The sequence below is a fragment of the Narcine bancroftii genome, chromosome 5 (assembly GCF_036971445.1).
Source record: "Narcine bancroftii isolate sNarBan1 chromosome 5, sNarBan1.hap1, whole genome shotgun sequence".
NCBI classification, from domain to species: Eukaryota; Metazoa; Chordata; class Chondrichthyes; order Torpediniformes; family Narcinidae; genus Narcine; species Narcine bancroftii.
The window spans coordinates 140778417-140790808 of NC_091473.1; the positions used below are offsets into that span (position 1 = coordinate 140778417).

At 41.4% G+C, this 12392-nt stretch overlaps 1 protein-coding gene across 11 annotated transcripts in view; it reads right to left on the minus strand.

Moving 5' to 3' along the window:
* Window positions 1-12392, minus strand: part of evi5a (ecotropic viral integration site 5a) — a 271867-nt gene that overhangs the window by 169044 nt on the left and 90431 nt on the right. For all 11 annotated transcript variants that reach the window (XM_069939241.1, XM_069939244.1, XM_069939236.1 and 8 more), the window contains 2 exons: window positions 4651-4840; window positions 945-1169 (listed from right to left, as the gene is read on the minus strand). In XM_069939241.1, the coding sequence (XP_069795342.1) occupies window positions 945-1169; window positions 4651-4840 (415 nt within the window). The remainder of the gene's footprint in view (window positions 1-944; window positions 1170-4650; window positions 4841-12392) is intronic.

Genomic DNA, 12392 nt, shown 5'->3' on the forward strand with positions numbered 1-12392 from the left:
TAGATCCTTAGTGGGGGATGACAATGCATACAGATACTTTGAGATGTTTTCATGATCGGGAGGTCTTAAACGGGAACAAAGATAAGGACGGCGGTGTGAGGCAGTCATTTAAAACAAATGTGTGTGAAAATGTATTTTTGCAGAAATTCTCTACCCTGGAGATATTTAAAATAGAGGTAAATATTTTTTAAATGATTGGAAAATTGAGGGTTTAAGGAACTGGCACAGGAGGGGAGGCCTGGAATGCTTGAGCCAGAATTATACTGAACAGTGGGGCAAAGTCGCTGAGTCCCCTATCCTTGCTCCAATTTTCTTGTCTATTTTTCACACTGGCAATACACGTGTGGAATGCAACATTTTCCATCTGCCTGAATGAGTTCAGTGCCTACCATGCAAGAAGCTTGACAATGCAACCAGTTGGACAAGATCCAAGACAATGTGGCATTCCACCCACCACACAAATGTACTTTGCATCCACCAACAGGGCAAAGTGGTTGAAAAATGCACCGCCAACAAGATGCATTGTAGCTAATTGCCTAACTTGACCTGAAAGTACCTCAAACTCATTAGCTCTAAGGACAAAGTCTTCAGGTAAAGTTCTTCTACAACAGGGGCAAGATTATAATGCCACATACATTTTTGGAATTAAGTTCTTCAAAACTCATCAAGCTGTAAGAATCTTAAGCAAATTAGAATTTGTGTGTTTCTAAGGAGCATCAGTCTCTAAGAAAGGTATCAACAGTATGGCATTAAATTGGTAATTGCTCTGAAAGATTGCTGTCATGTAAGAAACACAAAGGGAAGAGTGCACATAATCAACAGGAAAATAATTTCAAATTTCCAATGACATCACATCTGATATTTCTCTTTCTTGTTCAGATACCAAACTTTTTGCATTAAAGAGGCTACACTTCTTAAGGAATGGCATTCAAAGATAGATTTACCTTCATCACATTAAATAAAACTTCTTGCCCTAGACTATCTTTCTCTTTAAAAAATTCATGTTCAGGATACGTTCTTGCAATGTCTCTTCTTATAAGTTTTTCACATGGGGAAGTCATCTTCAAAAGTTCTGAATATTGATCTTTGATGGGCATATTTTGTGCATTGCATAGGAGTTGCCACACAATGGCACGGAAATGATGAGGAATCCCTTTTCGAACAAGCTCCTGAAATGTACAGAAATGGTTACAAAACTGTTTAATTGCAAACCAGCATCCAAACATCTACCTTTTTGTTAACTAGTTATCCCAAAGGTAGTAGCATTTGCAATACAATCACAGGGCATGGATACAAAATAAAACTAGAGTCAACCTTGGATGTATGAAGCTCCCCTCTGCATTACATTTTAATCGAGAGTAACTTAAATACATATACACCAACTCACCTGTAAACGGGTCTGAGTGTATGACACATCATAATTTAGTTCATCTGTTGATTTCTCAAACAGGTAACATTTTAACAGACATATACAAATCACAAACTCAAACATGCTTCTTGCTGACAAAATCATCATTTATATATTGGCACTAAAACGGTCATTTTTACTAACTTTTGAACAAATAAATCTTGAGAACTTGTTTGAGATCTATATTTAAAGATATAGTCATTTCAAACAGATTCAGATTTATCAGTTGAAAACAGAGCAAAATCTGGTTCTTGGTCTGTACCATGCTTGCCAATCAAAGAGAGTGGGCATGACTACAATTACTTCAGTGTCAAAAAACAAATTTTCTGATGATAAACTATTTCAACTTTAAAAGCGAAAAAAAAAGTTCAAAGTTAGTTATTACTTCTTCACATTCAGATATACCACAGGAAATAAACTCTTCAAGCATATTGTGACATGTGACCTGAGCTCCTTTTGGGGGACAATGGCCCACAGAATTAAATTACTTTTGATATGTAGTAAGATTTCAAATCTGGCATGCAACATCTGCAGGAGAGAAAATGTTTTTAAAGAGTTCATTGTCAAAACTGAAATTTGTTGGCCATTGTTTGCTTCAGGACTTTTCATATTGTTTTGTTCCTTTCTGTTAAGATATGATCTATCTCTGGGGAAAACTACCAGTGAGCTGTATTTATCTTAAGGGATTGAGATTCATTTGCTACATTAGTATAAATTGGAAGACTGCCTTATTAGCAATAGCAGTTCCACAATCTCCAAATGGCACAAGGTATGGGAGAAAAACTTGCACGAAAGAGTTTAGTATCATTGCCCCTTAAATTTCAAGTCAACATAAATGAAATTTGTCCTTATTTCAACTTCTGAAACTTTTCAAAATCTTGTAACTTCCCTTCAGAATAATTCCATTCAATTATCTAACACCTAAAATAGTGATTCCCAATGTGAGTGCTTCCCCCCCCCCCACCCATGGGCAGTGGAAAGATCCAAGGGGGTGTTGAGGAAAAAGGGGGCAGTCAGGGGGTGGTGAGGAAAAAGGGGTGAAAAGTGGGCGGTCAGGGGGTGGTGAGGAAAAGGGGACAGTCAGGGAGTGTTGAGGAAAAGGGGACGGTCAGGAAAAAAATGGGCAGTCAGGGGTGGTGAGGAAAAGGGGGGCAGTCAGGAAAAAGGGGGGTGGTCAGGAAAAGGGATGCGGTCAGGGGGTGGTGAGGAAAAGGGGAGGTGGTCAGGGGGTGGTGAGGAAAAGGGGCGCAGTCAGGGGGTGGTGAGGAAAAGGGGGCATTCCAAACCTTCAGTCTTGTTATTAGTAACGTCTCTTAAACTGCAAAACCTGGGTAGCCCTTCTGGCACCCAGATGCGATTACTAGGGCTAAGGTGCTGGAAGCACCTTTTAAATTGCAAGGGGATCTACCCATTAAATCGCCAACCCAGCAATTTAAGAGGGATCCCTCTCCTGCAATGATGTGTCACGTACTCACCTGAAGTACTGCCAGATTTTGGGAGGCTGGCTGCTTGGTGACGCACACATGCAAGTGCTGACGTCACCGGAATAAGCAGATCGGTCATTTTCATTTTCAAATTGCCTGTGGACGTGACCTAGGTAAGGTTAACTGGGTTCCCTGACTACCTCTGAGGTACATCAGGGACCCATTTAGATTCCGATGGGGTTGACCAGGACAGACCCTTTCTACCTGCCACGTAACTGAGGTGCTAACCAGGAAAATTGTCCAGTTAACCCCATTTTACACAGCAGTTTGAAAAGGCCAAGTCAATATGCTGCAAAGTTTAATGAAGAAGCCAGTGCAGTAATTTTCTGGCCAGACTCGGGGTGGCAATAGTGATCAAAATAAATGGCGACAAGGTGTTCTCTCGCAAGAGCTGGTCTCAGAGGCCGCCATGTTATACTGGCGTCACTACCCCCCTCTTAGTGCTACCACCGCTACAACCTCCTCCCCCACTCAGTGCCAACACAAAATCCCCCTCTGCTCAGTGCTGCCACTAACCCGCCACTCAGCGTCGCCATTACCCTCTGCTACCACCGCCACAACCACACACACCTAGCACCACCACTACACCCCCTTAGTGCCGCCTCTACCCCCTCCCCCTCAGCACTGCCTCTAGCCCCTCCCCCTCAGCACCATCAGTAATCACCCCAACACCCCCCCCCGCGCTGTTTTAATGGGGGTGGGGGCTTGGGATGTGGTCTGGAGGCCAAGGAGCCAGCAGCCCGAAAAAGTTTGAGAACCACTGACCGAAACCATCAACAACTTCAAGGTATCCAATTTTAATTGTCACATTGAAAGTTTGTCACGTGAACCTGAAGTTGCACTGTAATAGAAGAAAAATGAAATCTGCATCTGGTCCAATGGAGAGGCATGTCTAAAATTAAATTGGCTGTAATCCACTGTTCCGAGAAGAAAGCCCACTGTTCAGCCATTTGCAGGTTACACACACCAAGCATAAGGGGCCCCAAATCTGAGATGAGCTGGGGAACAAATGCTGACATATCTGCCATTCGACGTGGAGTCCAACAGAGGAAGAAACCCATGATGGGATTCCTCAACCTTCCTTACATTGGCGAGCCCACCATAGCTAGCATGGGCTTATAATTTCAATTCGTTGACATGTGAATCCCCAGGCTAAAAGTGAGGCAAAGAAAGATAAATATTTTATTTGAGAAATACACCAGAACTGCAGATGCTGGCATCTTGATAAAGGGTTCACACCCAAAATATTGACTGATCATTTCTACTTATGGATGCTGTTTGACCTGCTGAGTTCCTCCAGCAATTCCTGGTTTCCTCAATACTTTATTATTCTTTGTGCAAATGCTTTCAAATATTTATTGTTTCAATGTATTTTGGAAACTACTTACCAAAACTCAACCTATACTGCAATTTTAATAGCTTCTCGGACTCTAAAAGAAAATCCACCACCCCAGCCCCTTACATTTTGTCATAAGCTGACTTAATGTTCCAGGTGAAGAGCTACAGCAATGCCAACTGAAGTCCAGCCACCACCAAGGGATCCAGAAACCTTTCTACTCATTCATACTAATAGTACTTTGGGAACAAGTTCAGTGGCAATCAAACTGAACACAATCCAGCCCCACTGTATTTTAACAGTTCAACAAATACATGAAAACAAATAAGCAATATTACTCCAAAATATGAATGTCATATTGAAGTATTTCATTGATCAATATTACAGAGAAATGACAAGAATGTTATATGCATGACCCTTACCCTCATCTGCTTCTCTTTCTTTTTCCGAACATCATCCCACTCATTAACAATTCTCCCCCAAAGAATCCAGGAATCTTCTTCCAGGTGGCTCAGGTTACTCGAGGCAGAAGAACTGGATACCAGGGAAGATCCACTATTGCGACGAGATCCATTTACAGATTTCAAAGACTTGCTATCAGTCTCCAGTAACCTGCACCAACAAAGGAAACATATAGCCTAATTATCGAGAAAAACTGAAAAGTATTTTGTTACAGGAAAAAAAATCTTAAATATGAGAAAATAATTTGTATTTTTGCACCATTTCCTTTTGAAATTTGCATGGTATCATATCAGTCAACAGCACGAAAGAAAGCTTTTTCAAGTGATGTTATACTTTGTTAGTACCCAGTTTTTGTCTTGATATACAGGGGTTATTCTCGGACTATGCTTGTATACGTCCCAGTGGTTACAGATAAAGAAAAATGGAAAAAGGGAAATTCCAACAAGTTATTGATTCAAGAAGTTTTTCTCTCTCCTTATTTGTTGGAGCACATGGACTCAATACCACTTTAAAAAGTTTTAGTTGTCTGCTCCAATAAATAAGGAAAGAGAAAAACTTCTTGAATTTCTTGGAAGAGACTAAGGATTAATTTGGAATACCTGGCTATATCTACTCAATCAGATAGGGTTCACAAGCAGCAGGCAAACTTCAAGCTGTCCCGACATCTACTGAAATAAGCACATTTTGACAAAAGATGGCTCATCATGGGGCATTTTGATTGCAGCAAGCCCAGATCTTTCAAGCCCTCCTCTGAATTTTCTGAACAGCATTAACTGTAAAAATTTAACACTTTGGACGCAACTATTTTACTCTTCATGAGAAATTTAACCTAAACCTTTACATTCAATGTATACAGAAAAATGTAACTTAATTGAGGGGGTTTACTTAGACTTACCATCTTCCACAGATTCCTTATGTACAATTTCATGCAGTCACAAATACCAATTTGCATGTAGCCCATGTTGAGAGTTTTCATTGCAATTCAAGATGTTACAAGGTACAATAAAATTAAGAGTAATCGACACTTTTTCATTTTGCAAACTTTACTCGTTAAATATTACCATCACCAAGCAGTTTACTTGCAGAAATGAGGTAGCAAAACTTTAAAAAAGGTCCAACTTGAAAAGCATTCCAGTCCTTAATATAACCCTCTCTTGACAAACACATTTTGCTCAGACTCGAAATGCTGATTGTGTATCTTTGCCATGAAGGATGTTGTGGGACCTGTTGAGTTTCCTCAGCACTTTTGAGTATTAAACTTTGTCATCTGTATTTCCATCCTCATCATTAAGTATTCCAGTTGACAATCACCTGGATCCATCCGCCATTATAATTTCCTGCCTAAACTATGAACAAGCTCTGCTTACTTGTACCAAAAAAAAGTTGCAGTCCAAACTCATTAGAGTCCAAGAGTTCACTGGATATGTGGAAAATTGTTTTTAGCATACTTAACTAGTTTCCTTCCCTCAATTTTTTCCAGTACATTGATACAGCTTCCTTTAGAAACTGAGTTTCTTCAGCACTTTTGTGCATTCCAGCACATTGATACTTTTTTTCTAGTACAACTCTGAGGGTTTGTGTTTGTATTTAAACACAGCTGTATTTAAACAATTCCTTCCAGCCCACATTCTGTCAGACACCATTTCATTCAGTTTCACTCAGTACTGCACCAACGATTCCAAAGTTCAAAATTTTTGACAGAGTACATACATGACATCACATACAACTCAAAATTTCTAATTACCAGTAACTGCAAACTATATTCAAGAAATAAATGTAAACAAAAAATGTAAACAAATTTACTGTCCAAATGTAAATATTCAGTAATAAATAATAAGTAAAAGTCTTAAATGAGTCACTAATTGAGTGTTGTTTGGGAGCAACTATTCGTGAACCTGAGGTGCGAGTCCTGTGACACCTATATCGTTTTCCAGATGGCAGCAGTGAGAGCGAACATGTCTTGGGTGGTGTGGTCCCTGATGATTGTTCCATGTAGATGATCTCGATGACAGGGAGAGTTTTGTCTGTGATGTACTGGGCTCTGTCCACTTCCTTTTGCAGGGCTTTCAGTTCAGGCCGTGATGCAGCTGGTCAGCACACTTTCCACCACACATCTTCACCCAGAGGGTGGTAAATCTGTGGAATTTGTTCCCACAGGCAATTGTAGAGGCCAGGTCATTGAGTATATTTAAGGCAGAGATTGATTAAGTTCTTGATTAGCCAGAGATATGGGAAGGCCAGGCAGCAGGACTGAAAGAAAATGGATCAGCTCATGGTTAAATGGCAGGGCAGACTCAGTGGGCTGAATAGTCTATTTCAGCTCCTGTCTTATAGTCTAAGTTTGCCAAGGTTTCTGATGACATACAGAATCTCCACAAATCCTGAGGAAGTAGAGACGCTGGTGTATTTTCTTCACAATGGCATTAATATGATAGGTGCAGGAAAGGTCCTCCAAGGCAGCGACAGTCAGGAATTTACCTCCCCTTCTCCACCTCTGATTTCCCAAAAACTATTAGATTGTTCACCTTTGCTTTTCCTTTCCTAAAGTCTACAATGAGGTCCATGCTCTTGGTGACATTAGAGGTATATAAAAAAGAATGGCAGCTCTACCAGATATGCTGTAATGGCAGCGCTGCAGTTGATGCAGAACAGGGAGAGCAGAGACACAGCATTGCTCTGAAGGGTTCAACCACCTGGTCCCAATGCCGGCAGCTCCCTACAGCCTTTAAATGACGTTCTAATGAAGCCAACAGTAAAATCCTGTAAGCGCAGATGTCTGTGCCCAAGATGGTTGGCAGCAGCCACAAGGGGTAGAAGAATCCAGGGAGCAGCAGAATGGTGCATGGCACCAGAAACTGGAGGAGCACAATTTCCCCCCCCCCACCCCTTTCCCTCACCCCACTGTTGAGAAGGAATATCAGAGATGACCCTACAAAGAAGGTGACCATGGCAGTGAACCAGCAAGGGTCTGCAACAACTGATGGTTGGGGACCCTCATGGCTGGCTCATGGGAACCACATATCAGAGCTGGGAGTCATGAGGGTGCTGATGGCAAGAAGATCTCCCGAGGAGCCTCGGACACTAAAGGCACCTGATTGTGTCAGAAGTTTGGATCTGGTGCTCGGTTTGCTGATGAGTTGAACAGGAGTCAATGCTGGTGGTGAATCCACCAATACTCAGCATCTCTGAATGATCTCTCTTTTATTTCTCTTTCTCTTGTACTATAAGGGGTGCCAGACAACACAAATGGTGACTTTTTATTTGTCTTACACAGCAGTAAAAGTAGTGCATGAAAAGTCAAAGTAAGGCAGTGTCTTTGGTTCATTGATAATTCAAGAATTTGAGGCAGCAGGGTAAAAGCTGTCTTTGTGCCGCTGTGTGCTCATGTTTAGGCTCCTGTATCTTTTTTCTGATGGTGGCAGAGTGAAGAGGACATGACTTGGGTGGTGGCGATCCTTGAGGATAGAGATTAAGACACTGCGTCTTGTAGATGTCCCTGATAGAGTGAAGGCTGGTGCCCATGATGTTGCAGGCAAAGTTAACAACCTTCCAGATTTTTTTCTTCTTCGGAGTGTTGGCACTTCCATATTAAACTGTGATCCAATCAGCCAGAATGCTTTCCTGTAGAAATTTGAGTCTTAAGTGACATACTGAATCTCCTCAAACTCCTTACAAAGTATAGCCACAGACAAGCCTTCTTTGTGATTGCATCAAAATAGAGGCTTCAGGACACATCCTTGGTGATGTTGGCACCCACCAATTTGAAGTTCTTGACTCTCTCCACTACCGAGCGCTTGATAAGGACTGATTTATATTCTCCTAAGTCCACAAACATCTCCTTGATTTTGCTAACATTGAGTGCAAGGTTGTTGGTGTGACACCACTCAATGAGCTGACCTGCCTCCCTCCTGTTCGCTTCCTCATTGCCATTTGTGATTCTGCTGACATCCATGGCGTCATTGACAAATTTGTAGATAGCATTGGAATTGTGCCTGGCCATACAGTCATGAGTGAATAGAGCAGTGGGTCCAAGCATACATACTTGAGGTGCACCTGTGTTGATAGTCAATGAGGAAATACCAAAAAAATTACTTAAGTGATATACCTCTTATTGTAAAAATGAACTATTAAACAGGGAATGCATAAATTTAGTCAGAAATGGGAGATGGATCTGAATATTATAATTGATGAGCAAAGATAATATGACAAATACTATTAATGTAAGATATTGATTAATTCAGTATAATTTTTTTACATCAGCTTTAATTAACACCAAAAAAATTGAATAGAATGAAATCAGATTTATCAGATCAATGTTTTAGGTGCAGTGAAGATCAGGCACTTTTCTGTATTCAATTTAGTCATGTTCAAAGGTAAAACCTTTTTGTGTGGATCTACAAAACTTCTTAGTACAAGTTACATGTACAGTATTTCCATTAAACTTAGATTTATTTATACTGGAAAATATAGAAGGATCAAGACCCAAATTAAAATTGTCAATATTTCAAATGATATTTGCTAAAATAGCATTGGCAGTAGCAAGGAAATGTATTGCAGTGCCTCTAAAATCGAACTCGTATTTAGATAAAGGAATGCAGAAATTCAAAGATGTATTCCTTTAGAGAAAATTAAATATAATTTGAGAAATAAATATCTTATATTTTGTGAATTTAGAACCCATGTACATGATTTTTAGGTATAAATATGTAGAAATGTTATTCCAGCCTCTTCAGAACTATGCTAACCTTCTTGCTTAAAATGAATCTGATCAGATAAAATCTGTTGAGTTTTAGTGTATTGGGGAGCGATGCTCTGGGCAATCCATGATACTACATTTTTTTTCTCTCTTTTTCTCCTTTATACTATGTATAATTCTTTATATATTATTCTTTGAGGGGGAGGGGTTGGGAGAGGGAGGGAAAGAGAGGAGTTATAACCATCATGTAACGAATTAAAATTTCTGTAATTTAAACACTCATTACATGTATGGAAAAAAATTAAAATAAAATATTTTTTAAAAGTCAGCGAGAAAGATGTTGTTTCCAATTCTTATCGACTGTGGTCTTTCGATGAGGAAGTCAAGGATCCAGTTGTATAGGGGAGTTCAGAGGCCTAGGGTTTGGAGCCCCTTGACAGGGTCGGCGCCAGAACAAATGTTGGGGGGTGGGGGGGGGGGGGGAGAAGGAGGGTCACTGGAATGTTAGAGGTGGGCACATTCCAGCGCTCAAGAACTTGCTCAGCCAGGGGTAGGGGAGTGCTTTCGACTAAAAATATGCAGGACTGGGGGGGGAGAGGGCTGTCAGATGCATGGGACCTACCTGTGCCAATGGACGCAGCCAGGGGCTGGTGGAGACTCACTAGCATAAATCAATCTAAACCCTAGTGACGGTTGACACACGCTAGTTATGTGGCCGAGAGGACAGCTGAAAGCGGGTTGGGGGGGGTGGTCGTCAGCACCTCGTTGGGAGGGGCCCTACCCACAAAGGCCCCACCTTGGCACCAACCATGCCTCTTGACCAGCACAGAGGTAATAATGGTGTTGAAGGCTGAGCTGAAGCCTATGAAGAACAGCTTTACTTACAAGTTGCTGTTTTCAAGCTGATCCAAAGCTGAGCGAAGAGTCAGTGATAATACGTTTGCTGGAGAGCAATTGTGAGGATAGGCAAATTGCAGTGGGTACAGATCTTTGCTTAGATACGTGTTAATCTGGCCATAATGAACCTCCCAAGGCATTTCATCACAGTAGATGTTGGGGCCTCTGGGTGATCGTCGTTCAGGCAGCTCACTCTGCTCTTCTTAGACACCAGGACGACTGATGCCCTTATGAAGCAGGTGGGAACCTCTGACTGCAAACAACGATAGGCTGAAAATGTCCATGAACACTCCAGCTAGTTGGTTGGCAGAGATTGCCAGGTATGCAGTCAGGGCCTGACGCCTTGCAAGGGTTCACCCTCTTAAATTATGTTCTGACATCAGCCTCAGAGAGTCTTCAAAGGTGTTGAGGAAAGTTTTGTAAATCAATGTATTGAGGTACCAACCAGAAAGAGTGCAATACTGAATAGGGAACAAGACAGGACATGTGGTATAAGAATGTGTAGGGGAACATTTTGGGTACAGTGATCATAATACCATTAGTTTCAAGTTAATTTTGGAGAAGGATAGGTCTAGGCCTCGGGTTGAGATTCTAAATTGGAGAAAAGCCAATTTTGAGGAAATGAGAAAGGATCTAGAATGTGTGGATTGGGATAAGTTGTTTTTGGGCAAGGATGTGCGAGTTAAGTGGAGGACCTTCAAATCTGACATTTTGAGAGTTCAGAGTTTGTATGTTCCTGTCAGGATTAAAGGCAAGACTAGCAGGCTTTGGTTTTTGAGGGACATTGGGGATCTGGATTACCAGGAAAGATGACAATGGAAAGGCTATGAATGTTGTCCACGTGGACTTACGTAAAGCCTTTGACTAGGTCCCACATGGGAGTCTAGTCAGGAAGGTTCAGGCGCTAGGTATACATGGTGAATAGTGAACTGGATTCAACCATGGCTGGATGGGAGAAGCTGAAAGTAGTAGTGCTTCTCAGACTGGAGGCCTGAGACTAGTGGTGTGCCTTAGGAATCAGTGCTGGGACTGCTGTTGTTTGTTAGGATGATAATGTGGCAAATTGGATCAGCAAGTTTGCAGATGACATTAAGATTGGAGGCTTTGTGGACAACGAAGAAGGTTTTCAAAGCTTGCAGAGGGATCTGGACCAGCTGGAAAAATGGACTAAAAAAATGGCCGATGGAATTTAAGGCAGACGATTGTGAGGTATTTCATTCTGAAAGGACAAATCAAGAAAGGACATGCACAGTAAATGGTAGGGCACTGAGGAGTGTGGTAGAACAGAGGGATCTGGGAATACAGATACATAATTCCCTGAATGTGGCATCACAAGTGGATAGAGTTGTAAAGAGAGCTTCTGGCATATTGGCCTTCATAAATTCAAGTACTGAGTATAGGAGTTGTGATATAATGATAAAGTTGTATAAGTTAAGCCAAATTTGGAGTAATGTCTGCAGCTTTGGTCACCTAACTACAGGAAAGATATCAATAAGCTAGAAAGAGTGCAGAGAAGATTTACTAGGACGTTGCCCTGAATTCAGGAACTGAGGTACAGAGAAAGTTTAAGCAGGTTAGTACTTTATGCCCTGGAGCAGAGAAAAACAAGGGAAGATTTGACAGAGGTATTTAAAATTATGAGGAGGATGGACAGAGTAAATGCAGAGGGTAGGTGAGATGCAAACTAGAGGACATGGATTAATGGTGAAAGGTGGAAAGTTTAGGGGGAACATCTTCACACAGAGAGTGGTGGGAGTGTGGAACAAGTTGCCAGCTGAAGTGGTGAATGCAAGCTCAATTTTAACATTTCAGAATAATTTGGACAGGTATATGGGAGAGCTATAGAGGGCTGTGGATTGGGTGCAGGTCAGTGGGACTAGGCAAAAAAAAAATGGTTCGGCACAGACCATTTTCTGTGCTGCAATGTTCTATGGTTCTAGATATCACAGAGTCCACAACCTTTGCAGGATTCTCATAGGCAATGTTGGGTTCTCCTCCAAGCAGGCAGCGTTGTTCAGCTTATCGGGTTGTGAAGCATCATAGCTATCTATGGTGTTCGCTCTCGCTTTATAGGATGCAATGGCCTTCATTACCCGCCATAACAGTGGT